The sequence below is a fragment of the Pseudorasbora parva genome, chromosome 17 (genome assembly GCF_024679245.1).
Source record: "Pseudorasbora parva isolate DD20220531a chromosome 17, ASM2467924v1, whole genome shotgun sequence".
In the NCBI taxonomy this organism is placed as follows: Eukaryota; Metazoa; Chordata; class Actinopteri; order Cypriniformes; family Gobionidae; genus Pseudorasbora; species Pseudorasbora parva.
Window position 1 is genome coordinate 39,563,569 of NC_090188.1, and position 27,772 is coordinate 39,591,340.

Sequence of the window (27,772 nt, forward strand, 5' to 3'; positions counted from 1 at the left end):
GCAGATTTTGTGCTCAGACCCACATAAACCTGCCTTGCAATAAAAAAATTGTCGCTGCTTATTTCGCTTAAACAGTGAAATACACATAAAATAATTTCAAAATGACGGACTTGGCGAGTATTCACACAAACACATTTAGTTCTGTTTTAAGTGAACGTAAACAGTTGAGAAAGAAAACACGTGTATACAGTTTAATGGATATGTGCGTCAGGTCTTAAAGTGACAGTAGCCTAATAAACCTGCTGACAAATTATGAGATAATATATAAAATATCTAAATGGCATTTTTCCTATGGTTGCGATATCAAAACTGTGGCCAGTGAAAATGCTGAGTGGCTAGTAACTTTAGAAAAACACTAGCCACAGCGCCTGGTGAGCAAATAAGTCAATGCCAAGCCCTGTATGTGTAAGAGACGACCACATAAGCGGCCGACTGACCTTCTGAGCCTGTAGCTGAGCTGAGGTCTGCTCCGGCTCAAGCCTGATGTCTCCCAGGCCTGACAACTTCCTCTCTGCTTCCGTCAGCCACTCCAGCTCAGAGGCGGCCGCCTGATCGAACTGCACATCAGAGGAAAAGCAGGCAAACAGTGATATTTAACTGTTCATATCACATTTCCATGCATACATAATGCATACATTTAATTGACATTAATATTCTGCTAAATCAAGATTGAGTTTGATGTACTATGCATAAACATTCATAAGTTCATAATGCACATTCAGAAATTCACACATCTATGAGCTCATTAACATGATCCCATATATTTACATAACACTGTGAATATGCAAATGAAGACAGGCTGTTATTTGTTTTACAAGCAAAGTGATAAGCCAACATATAAGTCTGAAGACAATATGTTTAATTCTCACAATATGAGTGGAAAATGTTCATGATAATGAAATCAAGAGAGCTTTTGGTTCAAAAGACAGTGACTTACACTATAATTAGACTCAACAAGAAAATATAAATATATATTATAAATATATATTATAAATTGCCAGATAATCCACATTAATAATAATGTATTATATATTATTATTAGTATTAGTTAACCTTACATATTATTTTAAAAACCCATGTGAATCAGTCAGCTATGCACAAACTAATCAGTATAAATGATATAAACACACTAATGTGATGCAAATGTAATCATTCGGGGTCACACTACATTAGTATATTATGTAAATACCATCAAGGCGGCTCAAGAGAGTGAATTAAGTTTATAAAGTGAATTAATACTATAAAGCATTAAGAATTAACACCACAATGAGGCCGATCAGCCTTGGCAGCAATCACAGGCGCTTCATTGTTGGGGCCTTTCAACAAACATCATTGTAAATCTTTCTAATAGAAGGCTGGTGTTATTATCTCAAGCAGCTGAAAACCGCCGTACCTGCTGGGATTTTAAGATGGCAGCTCCAGTCTGGTCCACATGCTGTGAAATGGCATCGCTGGCCGACCTGTAGCGCTCGTTGCAATCCGTGAGCATCCTGTCCAAGCCTTCTCTGGCTCGCCAGGGAACGAGCTCCAGCAGAGCGCTGCTAACTTCATTAAGAGAGTCCACCAGTGGCTTCTGACCCTTCACCTCCTTCAGCAGGGTCTGAATGGGACGCACACGGGGCACACTTAAATATCCAACAACAATATCTGAAAACAAACACTTTCCATTTTGCATATAAATATTAAATAGATGTTTCTTATGGTTTTACTGTGTGAAATATCATTTTTGGTATCACTTTATTTTACAGTGCTCGTTATACATGTTAACTGTTATTGCTTATTACTGTTATTTTAGGTAACAATGTATAACAAGGACTCTGTAAAATAAAGGACAAAATAAAGGACTGGAAAAAAATCTATTTCACACAGTAAAACCCATAATACATTAAAATACTTAATATTTACATACAAAATGCAAGCAACTAACCCTAAACCTATAGTAAGTACATGTTGTGATAATAATAAGATGTTTAGTGCTAATTCTTGTAATTTCACTGTAAAAATAGCCAAGTTTCCATCCACTTTTTTTCAAAGTGAATATGCATACATTTTTTTGATAAATTTGCTGTCTCCAGCCTGTGTCCATCCAATTAGCCCTTTACCGATAAAATGGTGTACGGTATATTTATTTTTTGTCAGTACAGGAAACTCCAACAGCCTTCCTTCGTTTGACAGACCCCCGTTTTTATTTTTGACGAGCTGCAATTTTCTAGGCGCTACATTTTCCTTGTTTATTTTGAAACAGAACTTCATTATATATATATATATATATTAAATTGTATACATACAGTTATTATTAAAAACAGACAAAACTACAAAAGTAATGATGAATGATGTTTGAGAAGTAATACATTTTATTCTTACCAATAGTAATAAAATAATTGAATATATACAATTTAATACTATTAATATAATAGGTTTAATATGCCTTTGATCTACATACTTTATTAACTAACTTAATTTGCATTAAAGCCCTTTTCTTAAAAAATGGGTTTCCAAACTACTTTTTCACAACGTTTCAAGTATTGACATAGAATTCTATGCTAAATTCAAATGGAAAAAAATTGTGTCAATATTTGCAAAAAATATCAATAATTGTAATTTCCATCGGCTATATCAGTACTCATTTTGATGCGCTAAACCCTTTTCCACAAAAAAACCCATTATTTGCACCATTATTTCAGTGTCAGACTTTGCAAGCTCTTTATTGCAGATATATTGGATTTATTCTCAGTTATGTTTTATTCATAATCAGCTTTGTCTTTTATGTTTCTCCTAAATGTATTTAACAGAGCAATAAAGTTAGACATCATAAACCATATCATTTAGTCTGGCAAATCTGAGCACAGTTTGAGATATTATCGAGATCTCCTCTGAAGGAAACAAATGAATCTTAGGGTGCATTTACACGACAGTGATGCACTAAAAAATGCTCTACCTTTACGTTTTTCGCAGGCAGACAAAATGATCACCGTTCACACAGATCCACGAAAATGACTAAAAACGCTGTATTATTCAAGCCCAGTAGATGGTGATGTCACTTTTTAAAGAAACACTATGTGCCTATAGACTGAAAAACATATTACATAATTCATAATTTCACCTTTTTTTCGTTTACACCAAGTGGCAACCTCTCGCGGTCTCTCTTGAAGCCAACACCGAAGTAACTGTGATTCATCGTTTGGCCACTAAAGACCAAAAGGGAATCAAATCTGTATCTCCTCCATGTAAAACACCCAACTTTACGGCGGAAGAAAACATGTTTACAGCCTGGAACAAAAAGTGGCTTTGGTCTATAGCGACAGAGCAACACACGTCACTTTTGTGTACTTAAATGCTAGTTTTTGTTGGGTCGACAGCTTATAAAACTTAGTTCTGTTTTTTTAACTTGTTTGCTGTACATCCTGATATATAGCAGCATTTAGACACGTTTTTTGGCATAATTAAGGGTGTAGCCACTTGAGTGACCGGTGGATTGCCGCTATGGTCGAGCTAGGCGGGAGTGGCTTCAGAAACAAGGCACCTCGGCTCCACCCACGTCCCGCCTCTTTGCCCATTTTCAGTTATTTGGGAGTGACGCGCTGCCAAGATGGCAACGCCGGCTTTAGGTTTCAAAAATGCTCTTCAGAAACCTACGGGAGACGTCACCGACACTACATCCATATTTTTTTTACAGTCTATGGGTTACACAGAGATGATAAAGGCATTATTTTCAAAAACATTGTGAAAAACCCGTTTTCAAAAGTTTGTTTTCAAGCCCCCTAAATGCAGTTGTCCTCATTAGAGGACAGCCAAAACGCATAAAAAGTTTTCTGTTTTTAGTTGAAAATGGTGTCGTGTAAACGGCCCCTTAAATGACTGGGTTTGTTTGTTCTTCGAGGAGCCTAGCATAAAAACTTTTGTGAATCGTCTCTCCTATAGGTTAAAATGCACTTACCTTCTGCCTCTCTTGCAAGCAAGTGAGCTGCTCTCCGACTGGTTCTTCAGCTTTAAATGTGGCCAGCTCGGACTCGACCTTCTCCAGCCAGGAGTCCAGCTCCTCGTGGGTGTTTTGCAGCTTTGTGGCGAGAGACAGGGCTTTGTCCAGATTCTTTGAAACATTGCTGCTCATTGTGTTGATCTCTGAATACCTCGTCTTTATCCCATCCAGTTTACCTTGGATGACGACAACCTCGTCGCCTGAATGAAAGTGGACAAACACAGCTCAGAGCATTGAAAACTTCTCATCAAAGAGCAACCCTTCCAAATATTGACTGTAGGTTTGTCCTTTAATCTCACCTGTGGACTGTTTCAGCAGTTCTAACCCATTTAGGATGGCCTGTTCTATATTTTGTTTCCTCAACTCAATGTCTTCATGAAGAGCCTGGACATTGAAACATACATCAGTCCAACAGAGCGATAATCAAACCACGCCACAGAAAACAGAGAAATGAAATGAAACAAGGGAAGGAAGCCTTAAGAGGAGGAGCTTTTAAAGTACCAGCTGCTCTGCATGCTGTTTTGCGAGCACGGCCGTCGTGTAGTCTTGGACCGAGACTTCGCTCAGTTTGCAGTGCACCTCATCGAGCCAGGTCATTAGAGACACTTCGTCCTCCCCAAAGAGCTGCGCATTAGCCAGGGCCTGCCGCAATAACTCGGCCTTCTGGCGGCAATGCTCCTGCAGCTCCATATAGCTGCTGTTCATGCTGTCCAGCTTTGCCTGCACTAGTTCCTTGTCATCCACACAGCCGACCGCCCGTAGAGATTGGCCCAGACTCATGGCCTGGTACAAGATCTTACCCCGGCCCAAAACCTCCTCCTCTAAGGCCTGTTTACCACGGATGTCACATAACCAGGGAGCGGAAACATAATAAAAGAAAAAGAATGGGTGAAATGAGAACATAATGGAGAACTTAAATGCAGGGAATGGATAAAAAAGTTAAACACAATGGAAAACAAACTAAGCCTGGTCACGGGACAGACGTGACCGGTACCTTATGCTGAGAGATTTGCTCCTCTAACTTGGACGTCTGTGTGCCGATGGGCTCTGAGTTGGCTAGTCTTTTTTCGGTAGCTGTCAGCCACTCCGTCAACGGCTCAAGGGTCTCGTGGAATTGCTGTGCCACCACCAAAATATTCTCCAGCTGCTTGTGTCTGCCAAGAACGCCACAGTTAGTTTTACTGCAGGACATGACTGGGTTTGATTATACTGTACATATGCTAAAGCACAGTCATGAAAACAGTAGTGATTATGATTATACCTTATAAGCAGAGTTGGAAAATGAGAACAGTTTCTTATTAAGAGCTGTAACTTAAGATTTGTCCAACAAAGTTTAAACTCATTCAAAACCACAGTAAAATGCTGCTAAACATGTAACAATATAAATTAATTGCTAGCAAATTTCACAAATAATGACAAAGAAATGCAAAGTAACACATTCAATTAAACATGATATTTATTTGGCAACACTGAAATTGTATTTTTAGTCATTTCTTGCGGAGTTCACACCGTGTGATTTTAGCCCTGCTTTTCACTTGCCAACAGGTTTCGTCAAATTGTGACAAATGGCCAAAATCATAGGCAAATCAGTGCCTGTTTATTATCAAAGACGCAATCCGAGAGAATCGCTGATGAGATAACTAGCATGCTAAATATCTGGACCTGTGAGTGATTCAAACTCCTGCTGTGTGAAACGTGTTCTGACCATAGACTGTAAAACTAAATAATGACGTAGTGACCGTGACGGCACACATAGGATTCCATCGCCATCTCGGAATTTATTAACATTTGTATGCTTTTCTTTTTTAATTTATAAAAGTTGTAATTTACTGAACCATGCTTGAGACAGTCGGACAATTGTGAAAAAATTTGAAAATTGTGAGAAAGGAGTTTTTATATCAACACGGCCATGTAAGACAAAGAAATGTTAAATCATTTTTACTACATTTTAAATGATGACAATACTATATTATATTCACTTTTTTCTTGTGTGACACTAATAATGCCATGTCAAAAACCCACTTACAAAGTTCTTGTAAAAAGGAATCGGCCAAGAAAATTGCAAAAGGTGCATCCCTAATTTGGACCAATGCATATTTGACTTGACAGAAATGGGCACTATATTTCCAGAGATTTGGTAACGGTCCCCTTTAGCAATTCTTTTGACTATAAGTAACTTTGCAACTACATGTCAACTTATTCTGCTAACACTAACCGTACCCCTGAGTCTACTAATACTCAACTAATATAGGTGCAACGCTACTTATTGTGAACAGACTGTCTAAAGAGGACCATCAAAATAAAGTATCCCCATAGATTTGTGTTAATAGTTTTACCTGTTCTCAGCTTTCTTGAGTAGGGCATCCCACCTTTGCCCCAGACATTCAATCTCTCTCGCAATCTTCTCCTTATCAACAGTGTCAGCTAAATCCGTCACCTTCCGTCCCTCCGTCTTAATCAGCTCCACTGTAGTTCTTCGGTCATCCAGCAGTCTCTGCAAGAGCTAGCCAGAGCCAAAAGGAAAAATAAACTGATATCAGCATATGTAAAACCAAAAGTGAACTGATTCTAGTGGAGCATTTATGACGCGATACCTTCTGCTCTTGTATCTGTGCTTTGACTACTTTGAATTCTGCTGATGGAGGCTTCTGATTGGCCACCAGCTCCTCTGTGTCCGTGAGCCAGCTGAGAAGAGACTCCAGTGCATCCTGGAACCTGCCACAGTGCAGTAGGGCTTCATGAAGCTGTGCAGATCGCTCCGCAACCTGAGGAAGATCAAACACACAGCAGTGTTGAGGAAACAACCTTAAAACTGTAGCTCGTATGCTACAAATGACTACGTTTGTTGGTGTAGCATCTAACACTACACCACTACATAGATACTGGAAAACACTATTTTGAAAACAGTCTATTCTCAAAAGTACTGAAAAATACAGCTACGGTAGTGGCGTCAGTACTTGTTAGTTACTCACCAACATTGCCAAACATTATGATTGCTATCAAAAGATTATGAGCATTCCAGAGTGCATTGGATACAGAAATCAAACCAATCAAATCGTGATATTATTGCACCTCTTCAAATGAAATGTAAACATTTTGGGAAGCTAGCTAAAAAGATTGGGTCTTACTTTTTTGTTGAGGGTGTTCCATCTGGTGTTGACCTCTTCAAGATCGTGATCAAGGCTTTTAGTGCTGGTGCCTTTGCCGGCGTTCTGGATCAATGAATGGCCCAGCGTGTTCAACTCATGCAACTGGCTGTGCAACGACTCAATGACGTCTTTCTGGAAAACCTGAAAGTGACAAATATAGAAGAACACTAAAAACCAATGAAAAAAACGAATTCAGTATGCTGCTATTCAGTAGGCTTACTGTGATAGTCGGTGGTGCCGGAGTTACCAATGTTTAGATATAACACTGATTTTTAAAACTAAATGTAAAAGCACCTATTTAAGTGAGTTTGTCATTGTATTGATTTGTAGCTGTGTTTTTATTAAGAATAACAGGCTAGTGAACCCACAATTCAAGCAACCCACACCTGAATTGTCGCTAATTCTAAACCGAAAGTAAAATAAGCCCGGCCGCACAGGGATTGATTCATGTTTGCACACACATTTAAGGCTACACTGTCATACATTAATGGCCACACAGTCATGCCTATGGAAGCTTAACTTTCATAGTAATTCACTGAAAACACTCGCTTCGCTCCGTTATGAATGCCTGAGTGGCCATTCTTCGGCCCTACATAGAGTTCTCAGTTATGGTTCTACGTTAAGAATTACATTTATCTTTGATGTTTCTCCTAAAACTCCTCAGGTGATAACCATTGAATCATAGACATTACATGAATGTGGATAGCATAAAGAAACTACTACTACAATCAAGGGGTGTATTGATACATTTGTGTCACGATTTGATACACATTCCGATACTGAACTCACGATAGGATGCGTATTGCTATTTTTATTATAATTTAAATATTATTATTATTATTATTGTATCATTAACAGGACCCACAAATATTCCCTAATTGCATTATGCTCGCTATGTTCTGACTCTCCTGATATTACATATACATGCAATAATAAATCATCTAAAACACTTTGTATAATCATACTACTATATCTAAATGCGACTTTGAGTGCCATTCCGGCAGCGTCTGAACTTCAGATGATCAACGCAATCACTCACAGTTCTAATCACATGAAAGCGTCTCAAAATGACTATTCTCAAACTGCGAATGTTTAATACATCCAAAAAATTGAACTCTGCATTTACTCACTCTCATTTTGCTTTCGCACATTTGAACTACAGTATGCGTGGCATTGTAAACCTGTTCATCATATAAAGCCATCGTGTCTCTTCAGAAGACTTGGATTTGGATTAGACACTCGATTAGTTATTCTTTACAGAGCCTTTAAGACATTTATTGGATCTTTCAAGGTTTAGAGGAGTGGACTTTAAAAGGAGGGACAGAAATCTCTCAAAAAAAGATCTTCATTTGTGTTTGTAAGTTAAAAAATGTCATGAGGGTGAGAACATGACTACAGAAATTAAATTTGTGGCTGAATTAAACCTTACAATACAGTAAGCTGAGCCTTGGATAAAACAACTCTATATTGCAAATCATATATTTTACATCAACAACACATAGCGTTGCTTTTTTATATCATGCTATATCGATTAACGATGCATCGCTACACTCCTACTACAATCCCATTCTGGGAACCAGAACACAAGCTAGTGGCCAGTTACGTTGGTCTTCTCAGCAAAGTAAATAGATATGTTTTAGCCAGCATCCTTATAAGGGGATGTTCTTCCACTAAAACGAGAACTATATGCTCCACTGCCAGTCTACTGGTTGTTGTAAGAGGCTTTTACTCAGTTATAGCCAGCTGTGCATGATCACAACATCTGAGTCACTGACCAGCAAATAACGATAAACCCAATTCAGCTGTCTCCTAATCTGATAAAGGCCAAGCTGCACAGGCCAGCCTCCCAGGAAACACTAATCAAACAATCAACATTCACCGGCTATTTCGGGGTACCTGTGTGGAAGGCAAGGCCACAAGGTTCATCTGCGAACATTCAGCTATGGATGTTAATAGACTCTCTATGTCTTCATCGTCCATGTGTTTTATTCCATTGGTGAAGCCTCCCTCCCTTTCAACTAACAACAAGAAATCCTCCAAGTCTGCCATTTTGGAGTCTGTAGCTCTTTGCTCATATTCGTAACTCTTTTCATCCTTAGTTACATGTTCTATATTCTTCAGGCAATGTGAAAGAGTCTTTGGTTCGGTCACTACAACGCTGAGCAGCTCACAGTCGTCCTGTGAACAAGTGTCTTCAAGAAGTTCAGCTGTGGGTAATTCCTCATATCCTGAAAATGTTGTGGACATGTGTGTTTTACTGCTTGGCTCTGTCAGCGTCCTGACATTCATATCTGGACAATCGCTATTTGAAACAGCGTGCTGACCTACACTGAGGTCTGAGTTGTATGTATTGTTACGTTGTTGGCTTCCATCTGTGTAATACAGTGGAGTTCGTAACCTGTCTTTCATTGGAGAGAACGGGAAGTCTTCCTGACCGGAGCTGAGGGAATGCCCTGGCTTCAGGTCCCCAGATACGTGCACTCCCTCAGCAGAAGAAAGGCTTCTTGTGCCAGGCCCGGTTCTCCTCTGAGCTCGTGGGTTTTGTTCTCTTTCCACAGTGGGACTACACAAGCCCGAGTCGCCTTCTGAGGTAAGAGAGTTCGTCATACTGCGTCCTCTTCCCACTCGACTCAGTCCACGCTGTCCCGTTCCATCATCGCACAGCATTCCGCTGGAGCTGCCGAACTCACTGTGGTTTGCGGGGGCGAAGGTCCGCCAGGAGCGTCGGTGCTGAGCCGGCTCCCTTTTCTCACCCGCTGGTCGGGGCTTACACAGCATGGTGTCTGCACCCCGGATAATATCTCCATTAAGCTTCAAGCCGTCGAACACAAGCCGCTCATCCAGACGCACCGCCTCCCTGCTGCGAAGCTCAAAGGCACTGGAGGAGGCCAAGACGCCGTTCCCACAGAGTGCGCTTATGTCCATGGTGCGATGGCTATATGGCAAAGTGCCAACGAAGTGCCTTGAGGACAGGCTTCCCTTAGAGCCCGAGTCGATCTGCTCATTCAGACGCACTGTGTCATATATGGACCTCTGGGGAACGTAACAGTCATCGATGTTGAGGTCCTCCTCCTCCCCTTTGCCCACACAAGAAGGGTTCTGCCGCAGACAGTCCGGTCTACTCAGAGGCTTCCCCATTACGACAATAACTTACAAATGATGTAAAACAATGAGGTAAAGGTTTTCAGTGCAACAATCTCTAACAGACATGAAACATTGTTAAAAAGCCAAAGGGGGTCTTTACATTTGCAAGTCACCAGGCATAGACTTTACCCCAGTGATAAGGTAAATAAATACAGCAGTAAAAGCAAAATATAGACTATGAATATACCATTTAAAATAAAAAACTACAATACCACAAAAATACTTTGAATTTCTTTAAATTACTTTGGCGAAAATAAAATTAATTAAAAATATATATATATTTTTAAAAAATAAACTTTTGGCATTTATCTAATACATCACTTCTTCCTCTTAAACATCCTTTTCCACGATGACAATCCTGCTGGTTTCCATTTCTCCCCATTGTCACAACTTGTCATTGTTGCTTGTTTCCTTAGTTCTTTATAACTCCATCACATCCAAAAAGATTTTTAGAATTTCCTGAGAGCTCCCATGCAGTTATCCACACAGAGGAATCCCGTATGCATAATGGTGGCATATCCTGATACAAATCCTCAAATCTGGGAAAACAAAGCCATAAGCTCCAGCAGAAACAAATAGCCGCTCCTGCCTCTCTTGTGGTCCAACCGGCAATGACAGACACCCTCCTGGCACAGGGCTCAAGGCCCCGCCTCCCTCACATTATTCAGCCAACATCTGCCACAGCTCCATTTGTGCGGCGACCGGTTCATGCTGATTGGTAGACGCTTGACCCTCTTTTAATTCTCCCCTTCTGTCTCCGTGTCCCATTTGACTTAACTTCTTAGTGTGCTTCTGCTCTGACAGCAGCCCTCCTCCTCTTGTCAGGGTAGGGCAGAGTGAGAGAGAGAAAGAGCAAAGCTACAAAAGCGGCCGGCACCCTTTCAGATGACATCACACACGGCAGAAATAGATATGCTCTCTGCTCTCTTGCCCTCTCCGTCCCTTGCTTCTCCTCCTCCCTGCCTGGTGTTTTGGAGCCACAGAAGAGCCTGTAGTGTCTCATAATTACAGCGGAATGCTGAGGGAGGAACTAGATGTGGGTAATGAAACACCGTAACCTCTGCCAAGTGCATGACAGGTCTTTTTTCATGGCAAGTGGACGAGGTGGGAGAAGCAATGGATTAAAAGCTAGACTGAATAAAGAATGCAGTTTTGTTCCTGGTACTTGTCAACATTACGTCAGCAAGATAATCTCTGGATAAGTTCTAATCGCCTGATAGCGTCTACTGTAGTGATCTTCACAGTGTGTTTTACTCTAGGGAGATTCCAAAATGTAGGGAGTGTCATGGGCATCAGAAGAAAAAAAAATGGATGGGTCCTCCCCCAGAATTTTTTTACTGGAGTAGATGCCATATACATTTAATATGTGTATTAAGTGTACATAGCAAGCCGTGTTTACTAAATGTCTGGTTGGGACAGACAAAATTACGGAAAACACTGAATTATTTACATTGGCAATAGTGTTGGAATAAAGCACATGGCAGAGCGTTTTGATGCAAATCGACCAGCGCTTTGCATTTATTTAGAATCCGCTTTTGCAGAACTCGCCCTAGTCCCTATTCCCATCACATATCAAATCAGAAAGACATTTACTTTCAATAAAAATTAAGAAAATATCTGAAAAGTGGAAATAAAGCATCTAATGTGTTTAATAATAAAGTGTTTATCGGTTAGAGGTCGATGGACAGATATGCGCTGAATTAGAAACGGTCAAAGTGGGCGGGTCCAATATCATTGGTCTTCAAAAGTGGATGGGTCTTGTCCCACCCACATACAATTATTTACCAAGTGAATATAAAGTAAATACAAGAATTTACCTTCATTCGAATAGTGCAGCAAAGAGTGGACAGAAAGCAAAGTAGAAGGGAAAGGGGGGAAGCATCGTAAATGACTAAATGAGCGCGAACATAATGTAAACGAGCGTAAATGCCGGCGATATATCGATACATCACTCCATTTAAAGGAGAATCAGCCGTTGCGCACCAACTCAGTATTACATGACATTAAAAACCACATTGTGTATTGTAAATTTATTAGGATATATACTTAAAATAATTGTGTAAGTAGTAAAACAAAACCAAAAATGGGGAAATTAATGTGTTTAAGTTTTTTTTAAAAATTGAGTCCCCCCTCTCTAGCCTCACAGTGGTTTGGTCCATCATGCATCTCGCCTAGGCTACACACACAAGTCCGGTGCAAGAGCAAAAAGTTCTCAGTAGATGTGAACTCCATTAAGCAGGCTGTTAAAGCTATTTTATTTACTTTAAACAATGGATGAAGTCATTATTTTCTCTTTAAAACGGATGATGCTGAGTTATTAATAAAATAGCAATGACACAAAATGATGATAACAATGCTATTTTCCCATGAGTCACCCACTACAACTAATACAACCATAAGCCTGTGTGTGAACTGATATTAGGCTAACACTGTAGAGTTACCGCTGTGTTGGGTTTTGCTCAATACTATGTGGAAGAAGCAAAATCTACGCCCATGTACACAACGTTATCAAATGTGATACCACTGATCTGGGATATTCAAGTGTTGCGTGTTTATGATGACATTGCAGTGTATTCCAAGTGTGAATTACACACTTTAATACTAAGCGTGTCTGGGGTAGTGAACAATGCGCAGGCATCCAGAAATCAGAACACAGCCTCAGGGCTAGCAAACAAGAGGAAACTGTAAAACTGGCAGAGGTGAAGAGGTTAAAGAGATGTCTGGGATTTGAAGAAAGGATATTTTGAGATAATCCAGGCAGTGAATTAAGAAAGACATTTGTTTTCAGAGATCCAAGGTTCAAGTCTCTAATGTCTCCGAGACGTGTTTACTGCTGTTGACGCCACATAGACGTCTAATGAAGCAAATAAAAGGGATTTATCTTTCTATGACGCCATTCATTTGGATGAACTTGACCATGTGCTGTGCTTTACAGCCGTTTGATCTCAGGGCCTCATTTATGGAACATGAGCATGATTCTTATGTAGAATGTGCCAATTTACGTATGAATGATTTTACAAACAATTTACACAGAAGTTCGAGGCTCAACCATTTGCTGGTGGCAAAAATAGCTTGCAACTTTGCAGAGGGCCTTTTAAATGTGGATGAACAAATTCTAATCCCTGATGTTACATTCATGAAACCATTCATTTAAAACCAGACATGATGGGAAACAATGCCTGTCTGTGCACAGAAACAGGGCAGGGATGTTTCCCCATCCGAAAAAAAAAAAACCTCTGTCAACAGAATATCTCACCATTCACACGAACAATACCCACGGGCACTGAAACGCAGAACTATTATTTAGACGAGAACAAAGGTTTGGTTGAGAAAAAAGAAATTTCTCAGGATAAATTCCTCCAGCACTCAAGGGCAGAGATCAGCTGGGATCTCTCTCTCTCTCTCTCTCTCTCTCTCTCTCTCTCTCTCTCTCTCTCTCTCTCTCTCTCTCTCTCTCTCTCTCTCTCTCTCTCTCTCTCTCTCTCAATGTCCCATGCAACATGATCACAGTGAAATAACAACTTCATCATAATGCAACAATGTGCATACGTTCTGGTGTTCTGCTGGTGCAGGGTTTCAGGTTCCCTGTTGAGGCGTCTGTACGGTGAGTCAGGCTGATGATTCAGCCAACACTGGGGGCCTCACAAAGATCCTTTTCCAATCATCACCTATGGAATTACCAACTGCTATGATTCAGGAGCCAGATATTCGCACAGGTTTGCCTGAGACAGTAATGTTATGCCTAAGTAGTGAAAAAGAAGACAAACAATTCCGTAATTTCCAGAGATGTCCTGTAAAACTCAACGCCACAATGTTGTGGTGCGTGCCAGGGCCAGTCAAGCTTCCACTGTCACTTCTGGGGCTTGATCGGGCCTCGTCAGGGCCAATGGTCAGGGCTTTTTTGGCCTGCCGAATACCTCCATCCAAAGCGGGCCAAATTGGGCTTGAAGAGTGGTTACAAACACAGGTGGAATTTATATGAACCTGGAGACGGTAGTGCCGCGGATGAGTTCATATACCAGCATTAAAAATCACTTTTAAAATCAGTTTAGCTCAACACTCCCCTTTCAGAGAGAAGTAAGCATTTGAAATAACTCCTGTTTGTGATCCGATGGGGATTCTGATCACTATAAGGCAGAAATAGTGCTGCAAATGACTATTTGCACTAACCATTATTTTAAATACCACCACTTGAAAAAAATCAGACAAATCATAGGCTATCACAACCATGTATTTATTTGATATTTCAGGATATCTTGTCTCTTTATACCGGACTGATATCCATATTTATTACACGGCTCTGTGAAATACTTGATTCTGATTGGTCAATCGCGCATTCCAGCGGTACGTTATTTCCAGATAACACCCGCTCATACGGGTACTACGAGTTACTTGACCGGTACTACTTCTATGCTTAACGCTGGCGCCATCTTGTGGCTTAAACAGCCGTGGGTTACAATGGAAGACTTCAAGGCAGGTTTCCTTTATAACGTTTTTAATATAGATATTTTTCTTACACAAACGCATCGATTCGAATCAGAAGGCTCTATTAACCCATCGGAGCCGTGTGGAGCATGTTATTTGACGGACAGCTGCATTTTTATGGACTTCAAACACAACTACAACTACTGCTGGGATTAACGTTAGCCTGGACTTTTTAAATATAACTCCGATTGTATTTGTCTGAAAGAAGAATGTCATATACACCTACGATAACTTGAGGGTGAGTAAATCATAGGCTTGGTTTCATTTTTGGGTGAACTAACCCTTTCAGCATTCATTTTCAACATTTAGCAAGGGCATATGGCAAATCTTCAGCAATAGATAAAGGCTTAAAGCAGGTTGAAACTGTTTTCCATCGCAGAAGCTTTGTGTAAAAGCTAATAAAATATTTAATCTCGAGACAATATTTTGTGTCTAATAATTATTTATTTGAGACTAGTAGCCGTGTAATAAGCGGGATAATGTACACCCGGCCGGTTTTTATCGCAGAATAAACCCCTTCAGAGTGATGCTCCGCTTCGCCACGGGGTCCTGATCACTCTGTCGGGGATTATTCTGCGATAACAACCGGCTGGGTGTACATTACCCCTTACATAGCTCTGCATGTCGTAAAATAAATCAGCTCGGGTTTTTCAGGTGCTTCCTCAGTTTCTCTGACTGAAAAGATAACTAAAGAGACTGTTACTGTCAACATAATTTTGTTGGAAAATTTGTAGAAATGTTCATTCTTTTTAAATGTGATGTAAACAAACTGACCTGTGACTACAAATGAACAGAAACAGACGTGACTGAATACGTACGTGTGTCTTCTTTCTTTGGTGAAATAATGGTAATACCACTTTATTTCTGTGGGACTAACGATCCTTGTGATTTAACTCTTTAAGTAAACGTCAAAATCCCATGCTTTTATCATGTTGGTTTTGCAATCTTGCTAGCTTCCAGTAATTTCACTCCGATTAGTTTTCTGATAAAAGTTCCATTTGTTAGTGAAATTATGGGTGAATGTGACGTTGTTCCAGAGAGGCATGTTACGGGCAGACTTTAGTAAAGCGCTGCGGAGCTTCTGGCCCAATGGATAAAACACAGCGTAGTTTTGGGCTTGGTGCTACGGGTCCAAGGCTATTATCCCAGCCCGGCCCTGGCTCACACTAGCCAGACAGTGGAAACTTATGATATTCTGGTCCTTAAACATGGGTCAGTTCCCTATATATTGGGTTCACAACTGAATTCAGTGGACTAAAGTAACAAAGATAAAGATAAACAAGCAACAAATGCATCTTCTTATATTTTTTAAATGACAAAAGCAGATTTTCAAAAAGAAAAAAAGTCTATGCGTCTCTTTGTGTTTCACGATCTGGGTAATTTCCTTGTGTTTAATGGCCGTATCACTGAGAACAAAGCTGATTTTCCAGCAGCAGCTGATGTAGCAGTGATCATCCATCCAGACATTGAAAAGAACAAAAAGAATGGGGGAGCCCGAACAACAAGAGGACAAATGATGGACTGAACGGCGGCAGCTGATGCTTGAGCACAGCTCTTGGAAGACCATGCTTGATTCATATGCACATTCAAATATAGGTTAAGCTTCTTTCAGCTTCAAGCGTTTAAATGCTTTCTGGTTTTGTTTTATCCCACTTTTATGTTTTATCCCACTTTATGGTTTTATCCAGGGCTGATATTGTAAAGCACATTGTTTTGTTCAGCAGGTTTTCTATCACTCTTGTATAATAACATTACAACATTATCCATCCTAATATTTCCTACGGTATCTCCTAGTTGTAAACGGTATCAAAAAACGGAGAAATCTACTCCTTTTGTTTATGATAAGAATCGCACTCCGTTGCCATAACAAAAACATATAAAGAAGGCTTTGCTCCAACCTAACCCATTCTGGGGATTTGAACAATCCAGAAATTCCTGCAACATACTTTTCCAAATGATGTACCACTTGAAATATGGAGTCAAAAAACATTCAGGAATCCGAACTGACAGGCCAAAACAAATATGTAATTTCTGAGAGGTGAAGTCAATTTCTCTAAAAATACTCCTGGTTAAATACAAGTGTGGCACAGAAAACATTCTCATCACAGTCTGTAAAAATGAACAAAAATCACTGCACAAAACAAGGCAAACTAATTATTTACTGGTAATGTAACTGACAATACAGTTGTATTTTACTGAAACACCCTTTAATGCTTTGATTAAGACACTATCATAAATATATATTAAAAGCAACCACACCCTATAACAAAAAAGGCTGAGCTGATTTTTTTTTAAATATAGGAATATTCATGTTTCATAAACAGAATCCTTAACTATAGCATTTTAAAAATGCAGAGAAACCTGAATTAGCTAGCAGCTAAAAATAATAGAGGTAAAAACATCTATTGTTCGCAGTGAATGGAGAGGCCAGCTCTAGCACTCGCTGACAGGTCAAGGAGCAGAAGTCAGACCCCGCTAGCTTTCACTGCGACACACAGTACCCCACTGGCCCCCAGCCCATTCGCAACAATGCCCCATCAGCTGACGTTCTTTTGTTAGCACCAGATGCTCACAGATATATTGAACTGTCTAGAGAAAGATCTAACACGTGGCTAACAGAACAAAACCACACTACATAACTGAGGTAGCAAAAATCTGCATGTAAAACTACAGAAACATTAGCACCTAAAATGAACACAGTATTTAAAAACTTTAAAAAATAAATTTTTGTAAGTTTTGCTAGAAAACTGTAAAGGATTAGTTCATCCCAAAATAATAATAATAATAATATATATAATAATAAATATATATATGAATTTTTTTGAGCCCATAATATTGCATCTATTCATCATAAAAGTAATCCATACAGCTCCAGGAGGTTAATAAAGGCCTTCTAAAGTGAAGCGATAAAGGTGAAGTCTGGTGCATAAATTACACACTTCACATGTTCAAATACTTTTGTGGTCCACTGTAGATACAGAAGAATTGACAATTGGCAATAATGTAAAATGTGTACCTTGAATGCAATGTAAGTCGCTTTGGATAAAAGCGTCTGCCAAATGCATAAATTTAAATGTAATACAGATGAAATACAAAGCTCACATTTACCTCATGATCTTTAATGTGTAAGAATACAATTAGTGTCGCTAAATGTAATTTCTAACAGTTGTATTCTTACTCATTTCTTACCTGCAGTATATCAATCCTTTAAAATGTCAGTGCACTTCTATGGATCTTCTAAAAGGGGAACAGAACAAGGTGCAACAAGGTAATAAATCTTATTGTTACCTTGAATGACTCCAGTTGTTGGTTAATGACCTCTGTTTCCAATCCAACAGACCCTTGGGACTCCTCTTGCTTCTCGGCGCTGCTCAGTTTGTGGGTAAACTCTTGCGCCTTGTTGTAGAACTCCTCCAGATGACTGAGGGTCTCCTCAACCTGATCTCTTCTACCAGTGGCTCGGTCCATCAGCTTTCCACATTGCTTGCCCAGCGCCTCCAAGTCTCTCTTTAGACCCAGGAGATCTGGTGAGGCCTCTGACTCCATCATCTTCTTGCAACTGTCTCTGCCGTTGGCTGTGTTGGTCATCAGATCCTGAAGTTTAGCAACAAAGTCCTCGATAGTGCTTTTCTGATCCCGTAAGGTGTCAAGATCCCTGCTTACTGGAGCCATTCCATCCAACTCATCATCCAGGTCTGCAAAGTTTGCAAACATTTCGCGGATGCTGTTCTGGAACTGTCCAATGCCCTGGAGCTTGTTCTCCAGGGTGGAGCAAGCATCCTCTACTTTTTTGGTAATTGACATGTGGTCTTTTTCCAAGCTGTCTGCCTGGAGAAGAAGGTCTGTCACACCTTCAACCTCAGAGGCATCTACCACAAGGCTTTGAGCAAGACCTTTGAGATGCTCAATCTGGTTGTGGACACCTTCTAAGCTGTTCTGCTGAGCCTTCATGTTGGTCAGGTTCTTGTTGCTGTAGGCCTGGACACCCAAGGAAGAGTGAGAGTCGAGCTGTTTTCTGGCCCCTTCTAGTTGGCCTTTGGCTTCTTTCTGCAAGTCGTTGAACTCTTTCAGCTTCTGCAAGATATTTTCTAACGTTTCTCTTTTGAGCATTAAATCTTCTGTCAGCTTATCAACTCTTTTACCAATGGTTGCCTTCTCCTCTCTAACCGTATCGCCATCTGATGTGACGATCTCCAGGAGGCTGTCTGCAGCTGTGTTCATTATCACAACTTCCCCTCTATGCTTGTCAACGTCCTTCTGGATGGCCTTCAACTGCAAGAGGGAGCCCTCAGTCTCCAATGAGTTCACGCTGAGCTTCACATTCTTCTCCCTGTCTTCAAACTCTTGCAACCATGAACTCAGTTTCTCTAAATGTTCCTTGTACTTCAAAGCCCTCTGCATGGCCCCTTGAAGCTTTTCTGCTTGCTCAGTATTGCTTTTCTTCACATCATCCCAGCTGGACTTTAGAGCTGAGAGCTGTCCCTGAAGGGCCACCTTTTCTGCCCCCTCTGTTCTCTGGAGGAGAGTTTCACCCTCTTTCATGATGGTGTTATACGGTTCCTCATGGTCACTAATGGCCTTCTGAACAGCACCGTTCTCCTTGAGACTCTGTTTTAGCATCTCTGGATACGCAGAGATGGGTTGTGTCTTGCACTGCTCCTGGAGAGTTAGATTCAGCCAGGCTTGGAAGTCCTTCGAAGTCTGATGGAACTGCTGGGAGCTGGCAAAGGCAGAGTTGAGCTGCTCAATCCGCTTTCCTGGTAAACACAAGGTAAAATATAAGACCGTTAGATAAGTAGTCTCAACAGTTGTTTCAGTTATGTAATACTTTGTCTGAGTAGAGCATAACAAGTGTCAAGCACTTTTTCTGCCATGACTGAAAGAAAAATGATGTGGGAATTGACAAAAGCGCAGCCAATTGGAACATGGCTGATGTTTGCTATAGATCTGTGTAGTTTTTATGGGGCTGTTGCCTCCTTCTTTTAATTGGAGGTTGTTAAAGCCTGCTATAAAAATCTATGTAAAATGACACAACATGCTAATTAGCATAATCATGTAATTTGCATTCTTCCTAGTGTCAGCCCTTTACATTAGTTTGCTTCTCTCCTACTCTCCATACTGCATTTTAATACAGCTGAATTCAGCACTCCAGCATAACATGGAGTCTCTGAAAGCCGACAAGGTTTGAAAAGGCACCAAATCTAGCAACAGCTATGAGAGAAGACACAAAAAGGAGCTCATTTTGATACTGGCTCGCTGTTTGGAAGGTTTTGTGAACGCAAACATCCGAAGTGCGCACAGTAAGCACGTGTCAGACAGTGTACATTTACTAAACTGAGCTCTCTTTAATGTCTTCTTGCACTTGAAATTATGTAAAACAATAGCAAGTATCCTAGTAAACATAGTCGGTTATGTCTTAAGTCATTGTGAATAGTTGATAAAGTAAATGATGTGTATCAGTATATCAGATCTGTGCATTCACTCTTAAAGTGTTTAGTTAATCAAACAACAAAAGCACTGGCTGCTCTAAACCTTTGTAACTCTAGTAAGGATTAATTAATAAGGATGTTTAATTTATACAGTGAAGAATATGCAGTGCAATTTTATATGTGGTTATATAATTGATTTCTGTACCTGTAAACTTTTATCTGAAAAACCTGTTTTTTTTTTCATTTGTATCTTTGTAACTGTATTTATTTGTGCTTTTGCTTGAAATCTGATTATTTGTTCTTATTTTTAGAGTTAACTTGTCTTTAATAATGTTTAAAATGTATATTAGTTAGGCTAATTGCAAATAGACAACTGTGACTGTTCACTAGTATATACATTTTTCACTATTATCTAAAAACCTGCCTGCTTTTGCACAAAAGTTTCATCGTTGGTAAAAAATATTTATACATTTATATATATGGTACATTTTCTTAAGTTACCATTGGCAGGTCTGGCAAAAAGTTAGTTTTAGGCCCTGGATAAGTTGCTAAGTGGGCAACACTGATCGAGACTATGCAACATGTGGTGACTGTGGTGTAACAGTTTATACCACATCAAGTGGCGTTTATAGTTTGCTCTCTCTCCCCCTTTATATGTTTTAAAGATGATGGTTTCAACAGACTTTTGTACAAAGTTATAATCAGACACAGGTGGAATCTGCAGACTTTTTACACTTTCTGCACTGACCTGGAACTGACATAATAAAGTGTATTCAACTTAGCTCAGAGTAAACATTATCAAACTGGCCAAAGTACTTGATAAATGAACGTGCAGAGGTCGGGGGATGGACAGGACTTCATGAATGAAGGGCATTCATTCAAATTATCAGGAAATGTGTGTGCAAATAGAAAATCAGTGACGCTACAGAAGGAAGGAGTTGAAGTTAACTACAATACCTGCTTTATCCTCAAGTTGTCTAAATGGTTTAGTGACGGCCTCAAGCTGTTTTGTCAGGTCTGCTCTGAGATATTCCTCAGTCACCATGGCAGAGAGCTCAGAGCAGACGTTTTCTGCCTCTTTCACCCTCTTCTTCTCCTCTCGTAGCTGAGCCAGGATTGCATTGGTGGCTTCAATCTGTTTCTTGACTTCATCGGGTTGGGTGCTGAGAGCCTGCTGGTTATTAAGCTCTGTCTCCAGGCAAGTGACACTTTTATTGAGGCTTTCCAAAATCTCCTGGAATTGAGTGGTCTTTCCGACCGCCTGCTCAATGAGGGCATGTCTTTGAGACAGCTGACCTGTCAGGGCCTGCCACTTCTGGGAAATAGATGCCAGCTGTTCTTTAACCTGCCCTACAGCAGGATCCTGCTTCTCTGAAGCACCAGTGATTGCTGTGGCGGCTTCGGTCAACTTCTCATACTGAGGCTTGCGGCTGTCAAACTCCTTGAGGAGAATCTAATCAGAGGAATGACATTAAGCAACAGGCATTAAGGGATAAGCAATGGCATGAGAAACAGTACCGTATGTCACTCCATCTTTGTAACTTAAAAGAAACAATTGACCAAAATTCTGTCATCATTCCAAATTGGTTTGACTTTCATCCATGAAACACAAAAGTGTTTGGCAGAATTTTATCATACTGCTCTTTTCAATACAATGAAAACTCTGTCGAGCTCCAAAACCAACAAACAACCGCATATGTCCATATTACCAGTGTCAATATTTCAAGTCTTCTGAAGAGAAAAGATCACTCCTATCACTGTATTACTAAACATCACATCAAATGCCATTGATTCTTTTGTTCCAGGTGATTGATCAAGTGTGATGTGCAAATAAAAGCTACTGCTGATTTTCAGTAAAAAATTACTTACATTATTGTGTGTTCCTAACACAAACCCATGATATGGTTTCAGAAAACTTGACGTTTAACATGAGTGTCATATGGATTTTTCATATGGTGCTTTGCATCAGTATAGCAAAAAAAGGCAATAGGAACATTCTTTAAAACATCTCCTACAGTAAAAGGTCACATGGATTAGGAACATCATGAAGGTGAATAATGACAGAAATTTATTTTAGGGTGAATTATGGCTGGGCAGTATGATGATATACATCCACTCAGAAAGCCACCTCACTTTGAGAGCTTGTGATGCCAAATTCATAGATTTTTGTGGTTGAACACTCAAAAATACACATATCTTCAAATAAGACACTGGTAATATTGCTTATCCCTAGCATAAACAATTCACTTAACTTCATATAACATTTACAATATTCTTTCGCATGAGTTACAGCTCTTATCTGTGTTTACGGCATGACTGCCAGTACCTGGACTTGCTGCTTTTGTGTGTTAAGCATGTTGGGATCCATAGACAACGACCCCAGGACGCCCATCATCAACTCCTTCTCCTGCAGCCACTGCGAGAGTTGTGGTTGGGCCGTCTGGAAGAGCTCCAGCATACGGGACGACTCCTCCAGGTGCTGTTTCCTGATCTCCATGGTGCCCCTGACCTCCTCCCATCCAGCGTCTGTGTGTGGAGCACAACACACATAACTTCATCACTGCCAGCTTCACTTCAGCCAAACTCCTCCACTATCAGCTTGAGCTTTCACAGGAGCTTCAGTTCACAGCAGGGTCAGAAATTAAAGGGGGCGTGGGCAAAAATGCCATCAAGATAAAAATAAAAAAAACAAATTCAAAATTCAAATGAAATGTGAAAATCTTTTATAGCATTGTTTATTAAGATGAATATGTTTGCACAAAAACTATGTACTAAGTTTTTCCTTTGCATCTAACGACTAAAAGTGCTGTATTCTGCTACTAGGCCAGTAGATGGCAATGTCACTTTGTAATGAACTCATGTAAAGGTGCGGTCGGCGGAGCAAAGTGAGTGTTTTAACTTCTCAAATTAATTCCTATTAAAAGTTAAGCTTCCAAAGGCATGAACTGAAAACGCTCCAGACTGAACACGCGCTGAGAATGACTGCCGTGGGCGCGGACACGTTTACCTCAGCTCTCATCACGAGAGCTCTTACCTCAGCTCATTCACGATGAGTGTAATCTGACTCCTGCTGCGTTTGTGACACTCACTCAGCGGCTCACTCACATTATATTGAACAGACACGTTCAGTTTTTGATTGTAGTCTCTGTTCTATAACTGAACTGATTTTATGAAAATGAACGCGGTGGTGAGACAGTGATTAGTGATTCAGAAGCAGTGGCTTTGGGAATGGCCTCACAGGGCAGCGAAGCATTCTGGGAATTGTAGTCTTTCATCCCCATGAGACTAAAATACATTTTCTGTCTTTTCTCAGTCTAGAAGGCACCAAATTCAAAAATAATTTCACATTTCTACTACATTAATGACCCAGTTTAAATACAGATTCATCTTCCCAGCGCTGAAGTACCCCTTTAATACACATGAGGTCAACGTCTTCACAAATTCTGTAATGAGTGCATGTTTTCAAATTTATAACATCAACTATACTTTGTTTTTAACATTTTCAGAATAAACTGTATTAATAATAAATGTATAATTTATATACTTGATGCATTTGGGCAGCATTAAACAGTCTGTGTAAATAAACATATATGCCAGTGTAAAAATGGCTTTGTTGATGCTGATACAATTGTATTGGTAACAGCCAACTTTGTATGTCATTATTCTGATTGGATTAATTAATTGATTAAATATAACTATTTGGCATAAAAGACAATGCATTTACATTAAATAAGGTGATTATAAAACCTGCCCCCTAAATTGGAAAGGTGAGTTCTGACCCTGGTTTGCCGTCGCTGCAGGAGATAAGTGTGTGAATTTGCACCTGGCCGTCCAAACAGCAGATGAAATCAGATTAATGCTCTTGGATGTGATGGACGCATACCTATCTGTGCCAGCATGTGCTTCCACTTTTCTGCCTCGGGTGAATCCGGGTTCTCCTCGATCAAGCTGAGCAAATTCTCCCTGAGCTGCTGGAGCTGCGCTTGCTTTTGTTTCATGTTCTCTTCAACGACCTGCAACACAGACGTAATGAGCAGCTTTCTCAGTGCTTACAGTTTAAAGTGTGATCTTATAGCAAGGTAGGCCGACACAGAGTTTGTGCACTTTTCCCAGAATTTCTGCACTGATTGTAAAGGAAATCTGCTAAATTACGTGGAATGGACTGAAATATGACCAAAACTTCTTACTGTAACTCCTCCAAAAGCTTTATCAAACTTGGCATATCCACTGATCCAAGCAACCACTGAGTACACCTTAACAATCGCCTAATAACCATCCAAGCAGGGTTTCCCAAACTCCCTGAAGCGGTTTGTGAGTTGATGAAAAGCTTATAATTAATTTGGATGACTAAAATAAATAGTTGTGACTGAACAATCAATCAAAATGAAACTCAAATCATGACATGGATTAGTGCTATTATCAAATCAATGGCTGTTATTTAATTAAATAAGTTATAGTCTGTTACGCTATATGCTGTCTGCTTCTCATCCCCACTCCATCTCTTCAATTAATTTACATATTTTTTATAATTATCAACATTTCTGTGGATATACGTTTACAGCATTTAACCAGTATTCCTCCAAAATGAAAGTTTGTAGATCTAAACATTTGAAAGTAAAGAATTTAAGACATTAATATTAGTATTGTAACTTGCAGTGTAAAATTTTCACAAAATATTCATAATTAAAATAATGTATTAAAATTATATAATAAAAATAATCCCCACAATTCCTGCAGCCCTATATATAAATGCATTTCAATAAAAATATATATTTTGTATCTGTTTACTTTCATGTCATGTGACCATCTTAAATATTAGTATTGTAACTTCCACTGTAAATAAATTATTATAATTACAAAAAACTGGACAATTGTAATTTACAGCTGTATTTATATATTAATTTATTTTTATAATTAATTAAAACAATATAATAAAAATAAGCCCCAATAAATATAAATACATTTAAAATGAAAACTATCGAAATTAAATATTGTATCTGTTTACCTCCATGTCATGTGACCATTAATCATAATCAGAGAACCATTAATATATGTAAATGAAGGTGTTGGTAAATTATTTAAATCTGAGGGGCTACTTCAAGGAGGGCTACTTCTAGTCTGAGGGGCTACTTCAGGTGAATATTATACGTCTAAGAAGGTTCAGATGCAAGAAAGTAAACATAATGCTAATAAAGTAGACATGATGCACATTCACCTTCTGTTGCTCTATCTGTGATTTGACTGTGTCTTTCCCAGAGGGCTGGTTACTCCATGATGAGACCGTCTTCTTCGTGTCTTCCATCCACTGAAGTAAAGACTCAGCCTGTTCATGAACCCCTTGAACTTTCTTTAGCAAAGCGCTGAGCTCAGATGATCGGGCCTTCAGCAGCTCGCCCAGAGCTTCATAACCGCTGGTAATGCAGGACATGTTCTGCTGCACCAGCATCAACTCTATAGGCAAATAAAGCAATCACAGGCAGAACAGTAGAGCTTTACATTGGCCATCATAATAGTCGCAGCATAAAAAAAACTGCAAAAACTGATGCATTACTATTAGGGGTGTAACGGTACACAAAACTGACAGTTCGGTAAGGTTTCAGCACAGCAAGGGATAGAAAGCTATATATATATATAATTTTTTTTAACACTGGTTTACTGAACAAATTGTGCCTTTTCTTAAATGAATTCAATTATAAATGAAATTAAAATTAAAGTTTAACAACAGAGCCCAAACTATTAGCCTAAAGTAGCTATTTATTTGTAGATATAATAATTAACACTCAAATAACACATTAAATGCAAACATGTAAACTTCACATAAGGCAATTTTTGCATTAACTTCTAAATCTAATTATAAAGTATTTTTTTCTCCAAATTTTTGTTGAAATATAATCATTTGTGGACTGTGGAGACTGAATGACTTCTGAGGTAAATGTGATGCTACGTGACATTGTTCTCAAGCTGTTTTATTGATGTATTTCTGCCGTTGAAACACTGCTTGAGTGATTACACAACATATGATACGTTTCCGGACGTTGTGATGTATCCTCAACATAGCTTCAGATGTTCATTCATGTTTATTCTTTGACTATGACGAGATGATCACGTTCACTGGTGCGCCTCACTACCGCTTGAACTGACGTGCCTATACAATGATCTGTCACGCCACATTAAAGAGGGTCAGTGGTATTTATCATTTAAATTTCATGATAAAAAGGACAGAATACTTAATATGTTGGTGTGGGAGCTCGGATTGGATTCCGCACAAACAAAAAGCTGACTATTAACTGTTAAAGACTGCACTCGGTACACACACGAACCATACCGGAAGTCCTGTGCGGAAACAGTTTGTACGGAAACATGTACCATTACACCCCTATTCACTATTATGAACTTTCACCTTGGTTTGTCAGATATGCATGGCTTCCTGGACCAGAACCATTACTGACAGCTGATCCTAAAGAAAACGAATAAATATATGTGTGTGTTCACTCCAGATGGAATTAATGAGCGATCGTGTAGAACTGAGACATGCACTAAATGTTTTTTGTAAAATCTTAAAATAGTCTTTGGCAATACCTGAGTTGTGATGAATTTTGGCTTTGGCCGGTGATGTCAAAACACTGATTAGGCTACATAGAGCAGATCCTTTGCTATTTATATCCTGGACTGCAGGAGCTCTGGAGGTCCATTCATCCAGCAAGCCCTGCAGACAGCAGCAAAAGAGCGGAAGATGTAATGTGAAAACTTTAAAATCTATGTAGAGTTAAGAGACATTTTGACATTTTCATTATTCTCCATTGACCTTTGTAACAAGACACACACATTCTCGAATGCTGAGCAATGTTGGAATCCAGGAGGCTAGATGTGATTACAGTCACTCCCCGAAATAAACACTTTAAAACACAAAACATGATCCACTGTGTCTCCTCCTTATATGGGTGATTCTTCCGAGACACGTGTCAGTCCTCTAGGAAGATTTAATGGGAAAAAACTATTATTGTAGTTTAAAAGGGAAGAAATTGTTCCTCTCAGGAGTTTTTAGACAAAAATGTCCCAATTGAAACCCATTAAAACTGCAATTTTTAATCCCAGGGTCATTTGCCTATAAAATGGTGCAATCTTTGTTAATATGTTAATACTTTGTAGCAGCTTTATGTTTTACATAAACAAATGTTCATAAATTTAAACCTCCATCATTTTTTGGGTTTTGGTTTCACTTGTTAAACCTTTACTTCAACAATAATCTGTCAAGGGTCTTCTTTAGAATGAGACCAAACTTAAGTTAACACCATTTTACAAAACAATTGGAAAAAAAAGCCCAGGTTATCCTTCATTCGAACTACTTTTGCCTCAATAACTAACGGTAAAAAATAACTTTCCATTAAATACGATACTTAATCATGAATGACATAATAAATGTTTTTATATGAAAAAACGAATGAATTGACAATGACAACGATGGGACAGATGCACACATCGGTGTGCCGTTTTGGACGGGTTCGTGTTAAAGTGCCCCTATCAAAAATAATCTTTTCACATAATGATTTTCCCTTAAAGGTGCACTATGTAGTATTTTTGCAGTA

General features: G+C 39.4%; 1 protein-coding gene across 10 annotated transcripts in view; it reads right to left on the minus strand.

Moving 5' to 3' along the window:
- dst (dystonin) overlaps nt 1-27,772 on the minus strand; it is a 251,988-nt gene that overhangs the window by 52,803 nt on the left and 171,413 nt on the right. For all 10 annotated transcript variants that reach the window (XM_067422412.1, XM_067422411.1, XM_067422413.1 and 7 more), the window contains 16 exons: nt 26,766-26,892; nt 26,587-26,643; nt 25,402-25,637; nt 24,070-24,199; nt 22,513-22,712; nt 21,144-21,639; nt 18,046-19,514; nt 7,108-7,269; nt 6,574-6,744; nt 6,316-6,482; nt 4,974-5,133; nt 4,481-4,807; nt 4,279-4,363; nt 3,938-4,179; nt 1,394-1,600; nt 438-557 (listed from right to left, as the gene is read on the minus strand). In XM_067422412.1, coding sequence (XP_067278513.1) covers nt 438-557; nt 1,394-1,600; nt 3,938-4,179; nt 4,279-4,363; nt 4,481-4,807; nt 4,974-5,133; nt 6,316-6,482; nt 6,574-6,744; nt 7,108-7,269; nt 18,046-19,514; nt 21,144-21,639; nt 22,513-22,712; nt 24,070-24,199; nt 25,402-25,637; nt 26,587-26,643; nt 26,766-26,892 — 4,356 coding nt within the window. The remainder of the gene's footprint in view (nt 1-437; nt 558-1,393; nt 1,601-3,937; nt 4,180-4,278; nt 4,364-4,480; nt 4,808-4,973; nt 5,134-6,315; nt 6,483-6,573; nt 6,745-7,107; nt 7,270-18,045; nt 19,515-21,143; nt 21,640-22,512; nt 22,713-24,069; nt 24,200-25,401; nt 25,638-26,586; nt 26,644-26,765; nt 26,893-27,772) is intronic.